Source organism: Solanum dulcamara, chromosome 3, assembly GCF_947179165.1.
Source record: "Solanum dulcamara chromosome 3, daSolDulc1.2, whole genome shotgun sequence".
NCBI lineage: Eukaryota > Viridiplantae > Streptophyta > Magnoliopsida > Solanales > Solanaceae > Solanum > Solanum dulcamara.
In genome coordinates, this window is record NC_077239.1 from 2541913 (window position 1) to 2561803 (window position 19891).

General features: G+C 35.2%; 2 protein-coding genes across 4 annotated transcripts; both read left to right on the forward strand.

The window, feature by feature from the left end:
- Positions 1-1482: 1482 nt before the first annotated feature.
- On the forward strand, positions 1483-15834 carry LOC129882138 (uncharacterized). Of its 3 annotated transcripts, XM_055956303.1 has the most exons (16): positions 1483-1844; positions 2116-2242; positions 2643-2683; positions 4054-4147; positions 5029-6029; positions 10001-10132; positions 10758-10830; positions 11149-11188; positions 11429-11501; positions 11897-11962; positions 12761-12841; positions 12927-13099; positions 13306-13416; positions 13524-13570; positions 15078-15297; positions 15402-15834. In XM_055956303.1, the coding sequence occupies exons 1-16, from the start codon at positions 1567-1569 to the stop codon at positions 15668-15670; spliced, it is 2826 nt and encodes a 941-aa protein (XP_055812278.1). In that variant the 5' UTR covers positions 1483-1566; the 3' UTR covers positions 15671-15834. The 3 variants fall into 3 exon arrangements, with proteins under 3 accessions (XP_055812278.1, XP_055812280.1, XP_055812281.1); XM_055956305.1 differs by lacking the exon at positions 13306-13416; XM_055956306.1 differs by lacking the exon at positions 15402-15834 and having other exon boundaries at positions 13306-13427; positions 15078-15210.
- A 658-nt stretch (positions 15835-16492) lies between these two features.
- LOC129881971 (ubiquitin-conjugating enzyme E2 7-like) lies at positions 16493-17275 on the forward strand. The gene has a single exon (XM_055956080.1). It carries the CDS (start codon positions 16493-16495, stop codon positions 17120-17122), a length of 630 nt encoding a protein of 209 aa, XP_055812055.1. The 3' UTR covers positions 17123-17275.
- Positions 17276-19891: the final 2616 nt, after the last annotated feature.

The following is a 19891-nucleotide window of genomic DNA, read 5'->3' on the forward strand; positions in this document are numbered from 1 at the left end:
TCATTCGAAGTGGTCCTATTGTTTTTTCTGTAATTTTTATTCCTTCACAATTCTACAAAATATCTAGCTAATTAGTGCATAGGCTCAGCTTAGCACATTAAATAATTGTATAATCTCTCTGAAAAGATTCCCTCTGCAAGTGAACAGTTTTTTTAAAGATTCAATCTTGCTATTAATCATTCCACATGTTAGATATTTATTGTAATCGAACTTTAATATGAGAGCTAACTTTTAAAATGTGATTCTTTCTGAGTTATATCAATGGTATCAGTTTGTCGTGCCTTTTGTGGTGATGATGGTATTGTAATGTTGGCCTGAAGTTAGAAATAGTCTAGTGCACAACCGTCGAGTACGATAAATGCAAAGCCTGATGGTTTAATGATTTGTTATTATTCTATTGCAAGATATGAAACTTGAATCAAACATCAATTAAATAAGGAACTTATGTGATCGAGGCTTATTTATCCATGTAATTTCAAATATGGAATAACTACTTTTTAAGGTATGATTCAATGACTTCGATCCTTAGATTGTATTATAGACCTTGATGAAAGCGAGACTTAACATGCTAAAGAGTCGGCCTGAAGTTGAGACAAAAGCATACAACATACAACAACAAACTAAGCTAGCGTTGGACCATGATTTTGGAAGTAGATTTCAAATATCTGTTTGACCATGAAATTTAAAAATATGATCTTCAAATATTTTCAGGTTCCCAAAAATTGACCGAACTCAAACCAATTTCTAAGACTTCCATTCCACAAAACTTTAAGAAATATTTTCAAGTAAAATACACGTCCAAACAAAACTTCAAAAATTCAAATTTTTAAGTTCATAATCTATGATCAAACTGTAGCGAATAAAGTTTGTGATTATTTGAAGGCCCAACTTAGGTATTAGGCCCATTAGTAATAGTATACTACTATGAATTATTTTTTTTGCATATAGCCACTCAAAGATATCTTAATTATGCTCCATAATTATAGTTTGCTAATAACAATTTGTAGCTATAGTTATAGCAGCGTTTGTATAATTCGTGCAGCATTGTATATATTTGTATAATTCGCTATATAATTCACAGTTTTTGAATAAAATTTGCTTATTTCGCTATACAATTCATGAACAACATTTGTATAATTCGCTATACAATTTGTAGTATTTGTATATTTCACAATACAATTCGATTCGTGCATAACGTTTGTATAAATCGCGCGAATTATACAAAACTCAACTGTATAATCACCCGAATTATACAAAACTCAAACTGTAATTACAACTAAATATTTGTCGCTAGCCATAATTAATTCAAACTATAACTATGTTACCTATTAACTAGTATATATTTTTTTATCCGCGTAATTTTCCCTATCAGCACATATTTTGTAGCCCATTTTTATTTATTTAATTATTAAATTTTGACTGAATTTCGTAAAATATATAAACTCTCAACTCTATCGCTTTGTTACATAATTCAACCAAACGAGGGTTCGATTCCCAGTAGCTAACAATCCCAAAAAATCCAACGCCGATTTCTGGCGCGCTTCTGCTACAAAATCAACAACAGTCATGGAGACCGGCGACGATTTTCCAGTCGCCGCCGAATTGAAGCGTTGTAAGCAGAAGCGAAAATTACAACCAAAATCCAAAAACAATGCTCCTGAATCTCCAACCACCGCGCCGGAAAAAGTCGCCGGCGCCGGAATTCCAGTCTCATTGTTCGATTATTCAGTAGAGAATCACATCAAAGCAGTTGATACAATTTCTAAGCTCACCGGTGTACCAGAAATTGACGATACTGATCGAACTGAGCTTGATCGCTTAGCTTCCTCCATCACATTCTTAACGTAAGTTGAAAAATAAAATTACTTTTGAATTACTCAAAGTGCATGAATTTTGAAGTTTAGCCTAGTAAATTGATTCTCGTAAAACTTGAAATATGACGAGTAAAAGTGAACGGAGCAGTATTTATGATGTGAAAATTTGTTAATTTCATGTAATTGAGATTAATCGCTTAACTTCCTACATTACATAATGTAAGTCGAAAAATTACTTTTTTCTGCTCATATACGCTGAATTTTGAACTTTTGTGATGTAAAATTATGTCGAGACATGCAGAGAATGGAGATATCTCCAGTACAAAAGAAGAGAAGTTAAATTTGCTTGTGAGAATGAGAGTTCAAAAGGAAAAGATGTGATTGGTGAAGTAAGTTTGCCTCAATTCTCTTCTGCGGAAGTTCCAAAGGTACATTTATTTGATATTTTGCTGAAATTTTTCGATTTTTATTGTTTTTTTCTGGAATTATAGCATGTTTGGTCAATCTTCTAAATTAGCTTATTTTGAAAAGTGCACTTCTGGGTGAGAAACAGTTTGTGTCTGACCAATGAATTTGAAAAACACTTTTGAGCAACAATTAGTGTTTCGGCAAGCTATCTCAAAGTGCTTCTAGGTGCATTTTACTCAAAAGTGCTTTTGGAGAAAAGTTATTTTTTTTAGCTTGTGAAAAACAACTTCTACTACTCCTCTATTCAAGCAGGAATTTTCTTCTAAAAACTTGGTCAAACACCTTATTTTTCTAAAATAAGCACTTTAAGCTTGGCCAAACATGCTATTAGTTCTGATGAGTTAAGTTACTTTGCTGCAGAAGCATTTGGTGAATGAGCAGCCAGTTCCCAAAGAATCGAGGTAAGCAGAGTTATTATTTAATATTGTATAATATTGACATGAGACGAGTTTAAATGGAGTTACGTGGTTAGTGAGGATACATACTTGTTTGGGACTGAGGCTTAGTTGTTGTTGTATATATTACTTGACATGATATGTTTCTGGGGCTATTTATCCCCCCCCCCCCCTCCTTTGCATGTCAATAAGCTATAAAAGGGTGAAACTTATGCAATCCAGCTATTATAATTTGGTGGGAAAGCAAATTATGTTTTTGAATTGACTCGGATGTTCATGTTTCACCATTCAGGTTGCAGAGCTCTTTCTGTACATTGTGATTCCATCAGTCAATAAAAAGATGATTTTGTTCTCTAATGTACTCTTTTATGTACCTTCTAGGTTCTTCCCAATAAAATCTTTACCTTTTCTATCAAAAAAAGGGTATGATATTGGTACAGATTTACGTAGCTTACACCAAATGGAAGGTAGGGTTATGCATCCCACCGCTCTATAGCTTTCTTTCTTTTCTATGTTTTACAATCCGTGCCTTTTTCTAGTGACCATTTTGGCCACTGCTGGTGGCCCCATGCCTCATCTGGTGGCAATTTTGTCGGCAAAAATTTCTTTCCAATAGTCGATTCAGCAGCATCTCCTCTTTTATCTGCAATTCTAGCCATTGTTCTAGCGACTTTTTAATTAAAAAATCCCTTCTTTTGACCAACAAATTTCAGATTACTGTTTCAGAAGTCTTTTATTGATAAGGTGAGGTAATTTTTTATTAATGAAAAGTACCAAGAAGGTACTGCAAAAGTACAAAAGGCCCAAACTAGAAAATCTCAACAGTTACAGCATTGTCACGGTTCCCCAAAATTCCAAAAGATAAGATGGATTTTCCAGCATATTGCCCCTACACATATAAGATTCCATCAAAAAAGCTATTGTTCATTTCCAATCAAATAATCCACATGATGCACTGCAGAATGGTCCTTCAAGTTGGCTTCAAACTCTTGTGTATCTTCTGATTTTTCCATCTACTTGCTTCACATAAAGGCAATGGGTCATCAGCCTATAGTATATGCGAGATTGACAACTTCTTAATCCAGAATCCCTTAATCCATCCATTAGCTGTTTCAGAAGTCTTCTTCTCTCCTCGTTGTTTCATAGTACTAGAGTTGGTTAGTGAATCTATTTTCTGAACATTGAATTTTTGTAACTGTTTTTTCTTACATTCATGCTTCCATTTTCTCATGATTGTTCTGTTACAGATAGTGCTTATGATTTCTTAAATTTTTTGGACAAGACTTCGTTGTGCTTTTGGTTACACACTGGTCAATTTATTTATAGATTGGTTTGCAAAATGATTTAGACTGGTGTCTACAATGTATCTTTTGCAGCAAAGATTTTGTAATGTATGTTGGAGGTCTAGCGTGGGGGATGGACTGGTGTCCCCAAGCTTATGAAAATACGGATGCTCCTATCAAAAGTGAGGTACCGCTCTTATAAATCTACTTTTTGAACCTTTGTTTGTTCTCCTCAAAGAGAAAAAAAAGAAGAAATTCAATGATGTCAAATGGACTAGTCTGTCTCATCTCCAATTCTTTTTCTTGTACCTTCTCTTTTGTCCTAGAGAGAATATTAATTGATGAACTTTATTTTACAATTTGTCATTGAAACTTTGACTATTCTGAGCAGACATTCCACATTCATTATTGTTTATTTGAGATGCAATTAGTTACTACAGAGAATGAGAGCTAATCTTGATTTGTCAAGAGACATATTAAGGTAACAATGTAAGAGAAAATAGGTTAAGGAGTGGGGAAATATCATTATTGTTTATTTGAGATGCAATTGGTTACTACAGAGAATGAGAGCTGATCTTGATTTGTCAAGAAACATATTAAGGTAACAATGTAAGAGAAAATCTGGTTAAAGAGTGGGGACAACGTACTGATAGATCCTATCTTTGAGTTACAGTAGCACAAGGAATTTCGCTTGATTTGTAGCATTTGTCCCTAAACTGCTTGATTCCTCCTCTCTTTAATTGCTTTAAAAGTATATGCAAATGCAGCTGTTTTCGGTGTGTCATTTAATACGATGGCTTACGCATCAAAAGTTATTATGTCTGGAGCAGCCGTAATGGCCCAATGGAGTTTCATAGCGGGGGAGAAGGAAATGGAATCAACTTAATCAGTGAAATGTAATTATTTTGGTGTTTATAATTTTAACTCACTCTGTACTGAGTGTCTCATGTTGATTTACTTTATCAAGAAAGATTGTGTCATTATCTGTTTTTTTTTTAAAACTCTATCAAGCACACTTACTCAGCTATGATCCATATTGATTTCTTGCTTTTTCAATTGATTCTGTAGTTTGTCGCAATTGCTCCTCATTCTCCTGATTCATCATATCACAAGACTGATGCCCCACTTACAGGCAGAGGTGTAATTCAGATATGGTGTCTTTTAGATCTCAGGCAAAAAGATTTAATTGTGAAAGAAGATTATTTAGCTCAGGTTAACAAAAAGACATATCGAAATTTGACAAGAAGTGAAGCAGCTACAGGAGAAATATCTGGACCTCAAAAACCAAGAGGAAGACCAAAAAAGAACCCTGGTGAAGCAGTTAAGGAAAATGCATCCGGACCTCGAAAACCAAGAGGAAGACCGAGAAAGAAACCTGTAACTGAATCTTTAGGTGATAGAGATTGTGACGACCACAATTTACAACCTCTTGCTCTAGAGTACCAGCTGCAATCAACAGAACTTTCTGTAGATTTGTCTTGTGGAAATATGAATAAAGCCCAAGTAGATTTTGGGCAAAATCAAGAAAGATCTATCAATGTGGCATCTCAAGATTCTCAGCTTATTGTTTCAAAGAGGAGAGGAGTGAGAAACAAGGTAAGATCGAAAGGTCAAACTGAGAATTCTGGTGTGATTCCTCTAACACAAGATGTTGCTGAAGAGTCTCCTGCTGTGAGTTACCCGACATATGCTAGCAATCGTCTTGTATCAGCAGGGTCCAATGAGAGTGGCGCCTCCTCAAAGAGAAGAGAAAAAGAAAAAGAAGGAATGGAAAGCCAAACTCATAATTCTACCTCAGCTTTGCTGGCGCAAGATGTGAATGAAGAATCTCCCAACACGTCCCAAACACCTGAGAGCCATGGCATTCATTCCTCACAGTTTGATGAGAATGGTTTTCATGTAATGCAGCACATACCAACGGATGTTTCTCTACCTAGAATGGTGTTATGTTTAGCTCACAATGGAAAAATAGCACGGGATGTTAAATGGAGGCCTTCAAATCACTATGATGTCTCCAGACACAGAATGGGTTATCTTGCTGTGATACTGGGAAATGGATCTTTAGAAGTGTATGTTCTCCCTTTAAATTTTTTTCTCTTACATATAACTTTCATGGAAAATCTTTATTTTACTCTAGATTCCTGCTGGGATTTAGAACAGAATGAATCCACTTGATGCAATTAGTTTGCAGTAACACCTTAGTTTTGAAATTGGAAAGATATAAGGCCACCAATTTTATAACCTATTAAGAACTTCAATGATGAGAGTGCAGCACAATGGAGCTGTGAACGTGAATTAAACTAAACCCATTCCAAGCGCCATTTTAAATCATTTCCTTTGTTACACAAGCTATGGAAACCAGCAAAGACATAACACATGAAGGTTTTCCTTTCCTCCACTCTACAAGGCACATAGATGGACCGCTGCTGAATATCTTAGACATCAGAAAGCAAAAAAGCTTTCTAAATCTGCAAAGGATGTTTTCTTCTTTGCCTCCCTTTGTAAATACTTCTAACTGTTAGTCAGTGGCTCAGTGCTTTCTGCTTTGCACCTCCTAATCTCAATATGAGAGTGCAACATTGGATATTTAAATCAAATGTAATACAGAGCAAATATCTGGTTTGATTTGATTTTGACCTAGTTCTATGTTGCAGTTTCTTAATCATGGTTTTTATAAGCCACTACTGTTACATCTTTAGGTTAGATTGTTATCAAGATATGTACTGAATTTAAAATTTATGGCTTAGTTTACTATAAAAAATAATGATAATAAGGCTCTAAATGCACTCCTTAAAAATAATAATTGAAAAGATGCTTTAAATGCAGTATCACCTTTAAAGATCTCTCACCTAGTACCACTTCCAGTATAAAAAAAAATGAAGATCTCTCATGGAAAAATACTCCTCCTAAATTAGTTTGTAAAACAACTTAACCCAATCACTTCAAAAATAAATCCCAGCATATACCATCTCCTTATACTGTTGGTAGATGCTCATGGAGCCTCTGAAATGAGGAAATTAGGTGATCGACTGAGACATTTCCAACCATCTCTTCTGGTCACTATCTCTTGAATTTTGTTCATTTAATTTAAATTCCTTATCATTCTAATTCTGCTCTTAAGTTCCTTCTTCTTCTCCATTACTTTTATGTCACTCAGCCTTGTTCAAATATTCTTTTCTTCTCACAGGAGAATTCAGGTCCTTCATTTTTCTAATTCACTTTCTTGAAGCATTATACGAGGGTCTTTCGGAAACAGCCGTCCTACCGTGGTAGGAGTCAGGTCTGCGTACACTTTACCCTCCCCAGACCCCACTTTGTGGATTTCACTGGGTCGTTGTTGTTGTTGTTGTTGTACTTTCTTGAAGCATTATGTGTGACCTCAGCATTATGTGTGACCTCTAACAGGAACAGAAATTCTTCGCTTTTCTACTCTTTTTTTGTCCTTATCTTCTTCACTTAATTGGTCTTTTTATTTCCATTATAATGCTTTTGTACACAGTTGAGGAGTTTGATATATTTTTATTTTTTTATTTGAGAAAAAGGAGTTTGAGATGTTTCTTTGATCTGCTTCTTACTTTTTCTATTGATTTTAAGCACTTTTTGCCAATCTTAGCTTCAGACATCTGTTTGCAATTTGGAATATTCTGTCAAAGTTTGACAGATCTTCATATAAAACTTGAGTTTACATCCATGTTGTATGCCGTGATCTTTGTATGTGGCTGAAGACTTGGAAATTTCACTTTTGATGGGTTTCCAGAGTTGAGGAGGACAAAAGAAGAAGAAGGTTCCTCCTAAAGTCAAATACTTTGTGGGCTACAGTAGTCTAGTCCATTTTGATTATTGTTAGAATAGGAATAGATGTACACAATCGTACTTTAGAATAGGAATAGAAATAGGAATAAATTATAGTATTTTACTTGGAAAAAGATTGTTTTATAGTGTCTATAAATAGGGTCTTTGTGTGATATTGTTCTGACACAATTCAATAATATTTCTCCTATATTTCTCACATGGTATCACTCTACGATCTTGGTAAAGAATTTAAGAGCTTCCGCTGCCGGCCGGCGGCTATTACTCATATATGCCGCCCGTCTGGCCGATGATTATGTTAGCAAAAGTCTGGGTCACCGTATATCTTTTTGGTGACTATTTTCTCATATCTAATTTGCGTAGCACCTTGCATCTTTTCAGTGACTACTTTTTCATATTTAATTTGCGTAGTACCATGCATCATTCCGGTGACTACTTTCTCATATTCGATTTGTGTAGCATTGTGCCATCTTTTCGGTGACTACTTTTTCATATCTGATTTGCATAGCACCATGCCATCTTTTTGGTGACTACTTTCTTATTTGTGTAGGGTCGTGCCATCATTCCAACCCTACCCATATAATTTCTGTTTTTCAGTAGGGTCGTGTCATCATTCTGACCTTACCCATATCATTCTCTTTCTCAGTAGGGTCATGCCATCATTTTGAACCTACCCATATAGTTTTATTTCTTAGATTGTGACCATTTTCAGTCATCAAATCTAATAATCTAGGGCATGAGCATGTTTCGGCCAGTTTTACGGTGACTTTCTTGTTTAAGACCTACTCATATCTTGATTTCGAGACGTTCCATATATTTTATACCAGATTTCGAGCATTTTTTAGCGGCCATTCCATTGTTTCTAAAAGATTTGAGTTTTCCTGTAGTGTTTTCTTTCTGTTTCAGATTTACTTTCGCCAAAAAAAAAACAAAAGAAGAAGGCATACTCAGATATTTGGACTAGATTACAATGATATTTTCTCTCTCGTATCTAAAATATCATATGTCCGCCTTTTTCTATCTATAGTTGTCGTTCTCCATTGACTTTTTAATCAGTTGGACATTACGAATGTTTTCCTCCATGGTGATCTCTAGAAAGAAGTCAATATGAAGCAACCACCTGATTTTGTTGCTCAGGGGGAGTCTGGTAACCTTTGTATGTCGATTGTGTAAGTCACTCTATGGTCTGAAACAGTCTTCTCAAGTCAATCTATGGTCTGAAACAGTCTTCTCAAGCTTGGTTTGGAAAGTTCAACATTGCAATTATGGAATTTATCACTCTGTGTTTTATCGACATATCGCATCAAATTCAGTGTTTCATGAGAGGACTAAGCACATTAAGATTGATTGTCACTTTGTCAGAGAAAAGATACTCTCAGGAGATATTGTTACAAAGTTTGTGAAGTCAAGTGATCAACTTGACAAATCACATCAAATCCAGTGTTTCATGAGAGGACTAAGCACATTGAGATTGATTGTCACTTTGTCAGAGAAAAGATACTCTCAGGAGATATTTTTACAAAGTTTATGAAGTCAACTGATCAACTTGCAGATATTTCCACCAAGTCCCTCACCGGTCGTCGTATTAACTATATTTGTAACAAGCTAGGTACATATGATTTTTATGCACCAGCTTGAGGGGGAGTGTTAGAATAAGAATAGGTGTATACAATCCTACTTAGAATAGGAATAAAAATAAGAATAGATTATAGTATTCTACTTGGAAAATGATTGTTTTATAGTGTCTATAAATAGGGTCTCGGAAACAGCCGTCGTACCTTGGTAGGAGTAAAGTCTGCGTACACTCTATCCTCCCCAGACCCCACGTTGTGGGATTTCACTGGGTTGTGGTTGTTGTTGTCTATAAATAGGGTCTTTGTTTAATATTGTTCTGACACAATTCAATTATCAACCAAGACACATGGATGTTGAACAGCACCAAGAAGGCTCAACTTGGAGTAATTTCTTAAATGTTTAAGGCCTCAAAAGTATTGGCCTGAGGAAATGACTTTGATTCAGTTACACCTCTATCTCCATGAAATGGACCAATTTATTAGTCTTACATGGAAGTATAGTCAGTCATGATTGTTTTCATACCTTGTCCTACCTCATTATTACTTCTTTTAGTTTTTTTTTTACAGCTTCTTGCATTCCGTCTTTCTCCCACCATAAATTCCCTGGTCTTCTATGTTGTATGATTATGCAGTCTCACCGTCATTATCTAATGCAGGTGGGAGGTTCCTTTTCCTCATACAATTAAAGCTATTTATCCTGCTGTTCAAAAGAAGGGTACTGACCCTCGTTTCCTGAAATTGCAACCTGTATTCAGATGTTCAATGCTTAAGGGGTGTGATGGGCAAAGGTAGTTTAGTGCTCAGAGCTCAATTTCTCTTTCTGTTCTGTTTGACGATTCAAAATGTTTTTGCTGTGACATATTTACTATTATTTGTACATATGAGTTTTTAAGAAGTTTTACTTTCTACATTTCCTTTCCTTTCTTTATGACTTGTAGACTGTTAACAATCTTTGTCTTGTTGAAGCTGGGATTATGTGTCACGTGGTGAACTAAGATCAGGAAATTTCTTGGAACAGTACCATTCAAATAGATTTTCATGATTCAGCATAGTGATGGATATGGGGTTGTAGACTTCAAAGTTGGCACTTAGACAAGTGTTGAGCTTCACAGTAGACGAGCAGCATCTCCCTGTATTGGTTGAGCGTTCTGCACTATTAACTTTGTCATCTTGTATGATACGTGCATAACCATATTTGCTAGTAGTTTTCCACTCCCCCAAAACTTTCATCTTACAAAACCCATATTGGGTATTGGGATGATAGCTTCTGAACTTTTAAATTATTTGTATTACAAGTTTAACATTGTCCTTAGGGGGAAACTTGTTTATTACTGTAAAGCTTATTTCTCTTTCTACATGATCTTTCAATCTCTCTTAAATTAACCTCTCTCGTTGTTTCCATCTCTCTTGTAGCATTCCGTTAACAGTGGAGTGGTCTTCTTCCCCTCCGCATGATATGATTCTCGGTGGATGTCATGATGGAGTGGTACTGGTTCTAATTTAATTTTCTTGTTGTTTCCCATTGCTTTTTCAAAATAGTTCTACTGGCAACGGTAAATTCAGTTGCATCCCTGAACCCAAGTATCTGTTTCAAATCTTAATTGTTGGAGTCTGTTTGTCCGATATGCCTTGCACTTATTTCATACACTTGAAGCCATGCTGCTGCAAAGTATAGCAATCTCATTATCTCTAACCAATAACTTGTTCATGTGAAATGCGTTTTGAGTACTTACAAAAAGCTTAGAGTGAGTCTGCTAGACTTTTACTATTTAGTATTGTAAAACTGATAGGTGCTTTTGGATAGGTTGCCTTGTGGAAGTTTTCGGCCAATAATTCATCTAAAGGTATTAATTAACTTCTGTATTGCGCTTTTCTTTGGTTTCATGAGATTCAACTTAGTGAGGTGGCAATTGTGTTTGCTAAATCCTCTTTTCACTTGTTCTAGTTATGCGACATGACTTGAATGCTGTTTTTTGTTTAAAGTTTGAGTCATATTCTTCCTTCCCAAAAGACTTTTCTCAAGTCATATTATAGTGCTTTCTTTGTACAGTTGTGATTTCATGTTACAGTCCTTTTGCCTGCAGACACAAGGCCTTTGCTTTGCTTCAGGGCAGATACAGGTCGTATTCGGGCGCTTTCCTGGGCACCGTTGGAAAGGTTTGTGGTGCTAAAATTATTAGATGTCATTTCCAAAAGCAATCTATATGGTAACTTATCTAAAATAAAGGCCATGTTGCTTTTAAGTTTTCATAAAGCAGCATTAATTGCATTATCCTGTAACAGGTACAGTTTGTGTCTACTTAGTTATTTTGTGGCTTGTAATTTGTTTCGACATAAGTCGGACTATGAAAATTGTAGTGTGAATCAGCATGAAGGGATTTGTTGTGATGTCTATCTTTCAGTACCAACTATTTTTTTTATGGTTCAAGAATTTTAGTTTTTTCAACAGTATGATTAACATAGTGCATGTGCCATATGTAGTGACTGTCTAAGCTTCTCTTGTATTTTGTCTAGTACACTGATTGGCCTACTTGATACAATGTTGTATGCAGTGATTCCCGGAATGCAAATATTATCATTGCAGCTGGTGACAAGGGGCTGAAATTTTGGGACTTGAGGTAAGCTTGTTTCTTTATGCATTACGTCCTGTGATAGGCTCTATCATTGTGATTTTTTCCCTTGCTAATTATACCGTTTTATTTTCATCCTGCTGAAAGAAAAGCGAGAGAAGAAGGTAATAATGATTTGAAGTAATCCATACACATTCTTCTGTATTTATTCTCTCTCACAGCCCTCTTAGTCTCTTGAGCGTCAATGCTTTTTAGATAAAAGAGTTGCAATTTTTTTTTTATTTTCCGTGGTTCATTGTGTGTCCTTTTTTTCTTGAAGAGAAATTATGTTTGATTTTGATTAGTTTGTGTGTATATATGTTTAGGCTTTATTCTGCATTACATGTTAAGTCCCAGGGCTCATCATACTTTTGTGAACTATACATAGTGCAAGCTCAAGCAATATTCAGCAATGGAATATGGCATGTTTTATATTGTTTTGCTGTAGTTTCTAATGAAAACCCATTATTTGGTTGTATGCTCATGTGCTGATAATTTATATGGACTACAGACTGTTAGAAAATTGTTTATCCTCAGATTGTAAGGGTATGAAGGGTACTTTCTCGTTCCTTTGCTAAATAGTATCATAAGGCAGACATGGTTACAACACAGTGGTCAACCCTGCTATACGAAATCTGCAGTTGCCAGTTGGATTGATTTTGTTACAGGACTTTCAAGCAATACTTAGGTTGCCAAGCCCATACCAGTTACTTGTTGTATTTGCCTTTATAAATGTGTGTGTGTATGTGTGTGTATATACATATCTTTTTTTCTTTTTCTTAATATCCTACCTTGTATTTCTTACAGGGATCCCTTCCGTCCTTTGCGGGAGTATAATGTAGGCCAGGGAGTTCATATTTGCAGTGTGGACTGGTTGCCAGAGCCAAGGTATGAGCATATCCTGCTAAGGAATTTGATTTAGATATCTACTTTTCACGTCTTTCTCTCAAATTGTACTTGTTAATGTTCATAGATTTATTGTAATATCATGTGATGATGGGACACTAAAGATCCTTGGCTTGCCGAAGGCTGCATATGATGCACCTGTCACAGGAAACCTTTTAGTTGGAACTAAACAACAGGGATTCCATACTTTCACTCGGTCTCTACTTGGGATATGGAGTGTGCAAGCTTCTCGAGTAACAGGTTTCAACTTTCAAATATCTATTATCTTTTCCATCTGCAAAGATCGTACTGCTTACATAGATTTAAGTAGTAACAAAATGAGATGTTCGTAAGTGATCAAACAAGCGTTTGCATAATGACTCGGATTTTTTGTGAGAAAACAAGGGGCAGCGTATACTGATTCATGAGCTTTCTGTTTACTACTTGCACCTTTTGTTCTCGCTAAGGGGGACTGAGGATGGGGGTAGAAGAGAAGGGTATGAAACTCTCTATGCATAGTGGCACAGCTTGGATGACGACGAAGGATCTGCTTAATTCTAAGGCCTTGGGTGTTGCGGGTGGGGGCATTGTGCGTCTGGAATACATATTTGATATTGATAGATGAAGTTACATTTTCCTTGAATTCTAACTTATATGCTTGTTTGAACTTTTTTGCGAGTTTTAGGCATGGTTGCATACTGTGGGGTAGATGGTACAGCTGCTCGGTTTCAGGTGTGTACCGCTTAAGTTGATTTTTGTTAAATCTGTTCTTTTTATGGTTTTTCCTGCTATATTTTTGTTTGTATTGAATATTCGGAAGAGTCTGGTCGGCATTGTGACTGTGGTCATAGATATCTGGAAAAGGGAGGAAAAGTTATACTAAAGAAGTTTTTAGTAAAACATAAAATGAAATCTATACAGTTCCCCTGAGGAGGACATTTTAAAAGATAAATTGTCCATTGACAGTGACACTGACATCCATGCTTTCATTTAACTAGCCTGGAAGTACAATATTTCTCGATGTAGTACCATAATCTGCCTTTTCTTTTTCTTTTTTGTTCCCTACAATTCCGTCATCAATACCTTGTTCTCATTGATATGAGGGCAAAGTAACTATATGATTTATGTTAACTGTAAAAAGGTCTGTTGAAGATTCCGTTTCAATCGCCTTGCCGCCTTAGTTATAACACAAGATTCAGACTTCGAGTCCGTTTGGATTGGCTTAAAGAAATGACTTTTTAGTCAAAAAGAAAAAGCAGTGGGGGACCAAGTCTTAACTTTTGACTTCTTTTTTAAAATTTTAACTTATTTTAAGAACTTTTTTAATTTGCCAAACACTTTCAATATTAAAAAATAACTTAAAAGTTGGTTTGACCAACTTTTTAAGCCAATCCCTACAGATTCTTCGTAACAGTATAACCATGTTCAGAATTTTTTACTTATCAAAAAAACTAAAAGGTTCAGAATACTGTATATTAAGAATCTAATTGTCTTCTAATGTTTTGATTTCTACTGTACACTAATAAACACGAAAATGAAAGAAAGATATGGTAAAATCTGAGTTTACAGCATATATTTATGCATTCTCTCTTGAATAACGACTGGTCTCCACTGCAACTTTCGACCACTCGTCCAATTTCCTCTGTATAAGCAACATTTAGTTACAAATTCTTTCAACATCACGAACTCAACAAGCCTTTCTCTGTTTATTCTATCTATATCACTTCAATTAATTTCCTTAATGCACTGATATTCTTTAATGGCACAGCTTTTTGACATCTTTTATCTCTTCCAGCTTTCGAACCCTTGATTTATCACCTCCAAACATCTTAGAAGTTGCTGTTTCTAGTTTCTCTTGATATACCTATAAAAAAAGGGTTCTCTACTCTTTATCTTTAAAGAAGACAAGTCCGAAATGAGAGTCTGCACTGTCAATAAAGCACTTGACGGGTCTGAAAATGCATGTTGTACACCCAACATTAGTGTAGAATATCCAATCTCTTCACTCTCCCGATATACCTGCTAGCTTTAACAGCTGCAGTAGCCATGTTTCTCATTTGGCAGCCTGGTCTCTCGAGTATACAATGTAACCTCGTACATTCAGTGGTACTTTTCTTGAATAATGATACATTTTATATTTGACGAGCTTCTGTATCTCTGTCTACTAGCATGTAAATTTAGAGGTAAACTGAATGCTTGTCCAATCAGAGACGTTAACTCATATTACCATTATACTTAGATGGCTAGCAGAATGTATAATGATGCTGTGAGAACTCGTACCCCACATTTTCTTTGTGGATCATTTTCCGAGGATGAATCAGGTATCAGCGTCGTTACTCCAGTGCCAAATACTCCCTTCCGAATGATCTACTCAGGGAAACAGTGGCGTGATGCCATCCCGAGATCTCCACATGGTCAGGACAAACGAGTGATAGAGCAATCAGATGAACAACCCCTGGGTAATATACTGAACTGCTCTACTGATTTTCATTTACCAATTTTGCTATCTCAATTATAACTCCGCCTACCCATTCTGAGCATGGTTCATCCTGTCATCTTGCAGCTCTATGTTATGGCAATGATCCAAACGTTGAAGGAGGATCAGATGACGAGTTAGCGTCTCAGGAATCCAAAACAAAAACAAAAACTACGAGCAAGAAACCGGAAGCTGATGAAGAAGAAGCAACACGATTGAGACAGAAATTTGAAAAGTTACCTCCCAAAATTTTGTCGATCCACCGGATAAGATGGAATATGAACAAAGGCAGTGAGAGATGGCTATGCTATGGAGGAGCTGCCGGGCTGGTACGCTGTCAACAGATTGATTTATAGACTGTTTTGAGTAACTACAAGGGGAGGATGTAGATTGTAAGCTTTGTATTAGTATTAGTATTAAGTTATCCCCTTAGAGATAGAGTATGTTGTATGTATATTAGCAATTTCAAGAGAAGTATTTGGAGTTTATTGAGCATTGGATATTTATAAACTCTTATGTATATTAGCAATTTCAAGAGAAGTATGATCATAACTTATCGATAAACACAACAACACATTTAGTGTAATTTGTAATTTAAAGAGAAGTATGATTATAACTTATCGATAAACACAACAACACATTCAATGTAATTTGTAATTCCACAAATTGAGTCTGAAGAGGGTAAGATATATGTACATTTTACTTTTTACTCCTACCTTCGAGGGTAGCTTATTGATATACACGAGCAGTAAAAAAGAATTCACTCTTTAGAATTGTTTCTAACTCAAAGAATATAATCAACATAAATGATGAATAAATATAATTATTATTCATTCAATGTAGCGACATAAATTATAAGAGTATAATTGACTGATAAACTCTTGATTTACACGAAAACTCAGTTCAAAAAACTTGGTCTTTATAATATATACTATTATTATTATTATTATGGAGGAACATGGTTATAAACAATGTTTTCTTTTGTAATAATTACGTAACTCCTAAAATTTTTCCATATTGCACAATCCATTTATCCGTCTAAAAACGATAAATTTAAACTACATATTTTCTCTTTAATAATTTTTTATATAACTACACAAATACTACAAAAAAAAAATATAGATAATAAACTCGAGTTGAATTATGGAATAGATTTTTTTTTTTTTTAAAAAAAATCAATGAAACCTCAATATAGAATCCAACACAAATTTGGAAAATTAAAAAAGCGGTTAATAATTACTCCAAATATACAAACAAATCTCTCAATAGAAACAAACTCTTTTCTTTTTTGGTTAAAAACATACACGGCTTCTTCACAAGCCGCTCTCCTCCTTCAAAAACAGCTCAAAGACCTAAACCGTCATCCGGTCGAAGGTTTCTCCGCCGGTTTAATCGACGAGAACAACGTTTTTGAATGGAGTATCTCAATTATCGGTCCACCGGAAACTTTATTCGACGGCGGATTCTTCAACGCTACAATGAGTTTTCCGACGGATTATCCTAACAATCCACCGACGGTGAAATTCACAACGGCGATCTGGCATCCGAATGTTTATTCTGACGGTAGGGTTTGTATATCGATTCTTCATCCTCCAGGTGATGATCCGAATTTCTATGAGCTAGCGAGTGAGCGATGGACACCGGTACATACGGTGGAGAGTATTATGCTGAGTATAATTTCTATGCTTACGAGTCCGAACGATGAATCGCCGGCGAATGTTGATGCGGCGAAGGAATGGAGGGATAATAGGGCGGAGTTTGTGAAGAAGGTGAAAAGATGCGTGAGGAAATCACAAGAGATGTTGTGAGCAAAAAATTTTTATTTTACTTAACTTGCAAGGAAAAAAAAAAGTTCTTTTATTTATTTTTATTTTCTCGTTTTATTTAGAACTATTTTACTTTTTTGGTATTTAAATTAACAAAATTGTTTAAAATTGGGAAAGAATTTATAGTTTCGTTTATTAGATTGTGTTTTAATATTGCTGAATTATAGTTGAATTGTTGAATTAGAGTTTGTAAAAATTATCTCAATGCATAAAGGTGTTTATCTTTTCTATGTTGCTCTAACTCTTCAAAAATAAAATATTAATAGGTGTGTGTCAAATACTCCAAAAATAGTGTGTTTTTGGAGGATTCGACATGAGTGCTCCAATATTTTTGGAGAGTCCGATCAACATGGTTCATCCTTTTGAAGTGTTTGTGGAATATCTGGATGACCTAGGAGTTTGTATGTTGTTTGATGGGGGAATTTTTAGCTTGAAATTCTCATATATTTGTTTGCATCTTGCCATCCAGATTTACCATATGATGACTCTAGGGCAGTACCTGCAAAATCAAATTTTGAATAGGATTTTTAATATTTGGTGATACGATCCATCGGTGTAGTGTCGAATACTGTTGTTGTTGAATGGTGCTAAACATAAGATTATTGTTTTTCTAGATGCACTAAGTATTCATGAGGTAGTGATAAGGTCTGCGTCCATTCTACTTGTTGTTGAAATCTAGAACAACATATATAGGACTTTGATAGATACACACTTTAAATCCAATGAGGTTGAGGTGAATTGTTACTTTGTTTCTGAGTTCTTTCCACAGAAAGAAAGAGATCTTGAATGAACACTTCTTATGTCAAATGATCTTGTTCATCAAATTTTCATTTGAATTAGTTTTCCTTATCTTGGAAATCATCCAAGACAGGCGAACCGATTAGTTGGATATTGTAAACAATGTCATTAGGAAGGGACATTGTTCAATTTATGAATTTCTGTTCAGTTATCTCATCAAAAGCTATAATTTCCTTTATTGATTGATCCTCTACTCGATAATTGTGAGTTTGTTGGTAACTTCATAACCCCCCCACAAAGTGAAATCTTTTGGAATATTTAGCTTTCATGAACTTTGTGGGTATGCTACCATAACTTAGCACCAAAACTTTCTACAGAATAATATCATGTGTTGATCTGATACTAATAGATTCTTCCTCAGTAGGGTAGCACTCTCATAAGCCAAGTTTTTCTGAGAATTTTGGTGATTAACATGTCTGAAATATTGAATTATCTTCCTCCTGCAAATAACAAGCACCCTAAATAAGTAATTGGAAGTGATTCTTCCCTTACCTGTTGAAAATCTGCTTCTATTTTTGTTCTCTTCTAATACATTTTTCATCTACTATGAGGCAACTTGATCAAATCATCAACTTAGGATAAATGATTGATCCTAGGCCAATTGGATGTCATACTGAGTCCATTAAACTTAGGTCCTAGCAACTTAGTCCTACCTAGGATGATAAGTTTTTGAACTTGGTCTTACTTCACCGTCAAGAAAGAAAAGAAGACTTCCATCTCCAAGTTTTAACTTAGACGTAGCTCCCTTCTTTTTTTAGGGGTGTGTAGTGTCAAACCAAAATACCCCACCAATTGGCATAAGCTTTCCCTGAAAAGGAGGTGATCTAGCCGCACCTTCAAGTACGGCTACATTGTTACGACCCGGGCGCACCTATGTTGAGTGAAGAGGTGTCAAGCGATACCCCTTCCCTGATTTTTTTTTTATATATATATATATATATATATATATTAATACTATTCATAAAGATATATATTTAACGAAATAACACTACTTGACAAAAAATACCTATTGGTGTGTTGGTTCATCGGTTGATTTTGTTGTTTGATTGGAGGTTCAAACATCAACCAAAGTATGTTTTTGCAAAATATAACATATTCAAGACCTCTTCGATCTAACTTAAAACTAGTCTAAACCAATGAGTCAAGATATAACCTACTTATAAGTACGATAATTAAATTTTTATCTTTCCTTCTATAAATATCGACACCATTTTCTAAAAGTTTTACGTATGCCACTGGATACAAATTGGTGTAAAAAGTAAAGAACAATAATATTTGCAGTTTGCATCCACTCACACTGCACTGCTGATACCTTTATTGCAAAATTTGAAGAAAAAAAAGGGAAATCGAAGAAAATTCGACTAGTTTAGGAGCTAATTACTTGAATACACTAGTTTGTAATATTATGAATCTTATCATATTTTAGTGCGTCCAGATAAGTTTAAATACATGTATCTCGGGATATAGAGTTAAAATTAGGTGTAATTTATTCTAGATACACTATATCCAAGTGAATTTGTATGTATCTAGGATATATAGACAAATCTTACTCGTCTCCTTCCCATCTCGCTCGTCACTCTCCTATGTAGCTGGTATCCCAGATACAGGCGAATCACACCAGATAAATACACATACATGAACTCTTATTACCGTTATGCTTAGTAGCTATTGCCATCATCTTGAAGTCAACCTTATCATCAACATGACACCTTAAACTCAGTTATACCAATAAAATTCAAAGGACTAACCCAATTTTATATGCACTTTCTTACTAAAATCCTCAATTTTCTTCACACAAGTATACTCACTGGGACTTCCTTTACCCATAATCTTGTCATTTCGATATTAGTCCACCCCTTGGAGTTTATGATGAAATCACCGATCCTCATTTAGAATCCTCGGAATACACTTCACAACTTAAACGCATTAATCGCACCAAAGATCTACCACTAA

What these genes read in the sequence shown, in the direction of transcription:
- LOC129882138 (XM_055956303.1), top strand. Translation starts at nt 1,567, where the DNA reads ATGGAGACCGGCGACGATTTTCCAGTCGCCGCCGAATTGAAGCGTTGT. An exon ending in GTGGATGTCATGATGGAGTG is followed by an intron (nt 10,831 to 11,148) that starts GTACTGGTTCTA and finishes GCTTTTGGATAG; the next exon opens with GTTGCCTTGTGGAAGTTTTC. An exon ending in TCCTGGGCACCGTTGGAAAG is followed by an intron (nt 11,502 to 11,896) that starts GTTTGTGGTGCT and finishes TGTTGTATGCAG; the next exon opens with TGATTCCCGGAATGCAAATA.
- LOC129881971 (XM_055956080.1), top strand. Translation starts at nt 16,493, where the DNA reads ATGAAACCTCAATATAGAATCCAACACAAATTTGGAAAATTAAAAAAG.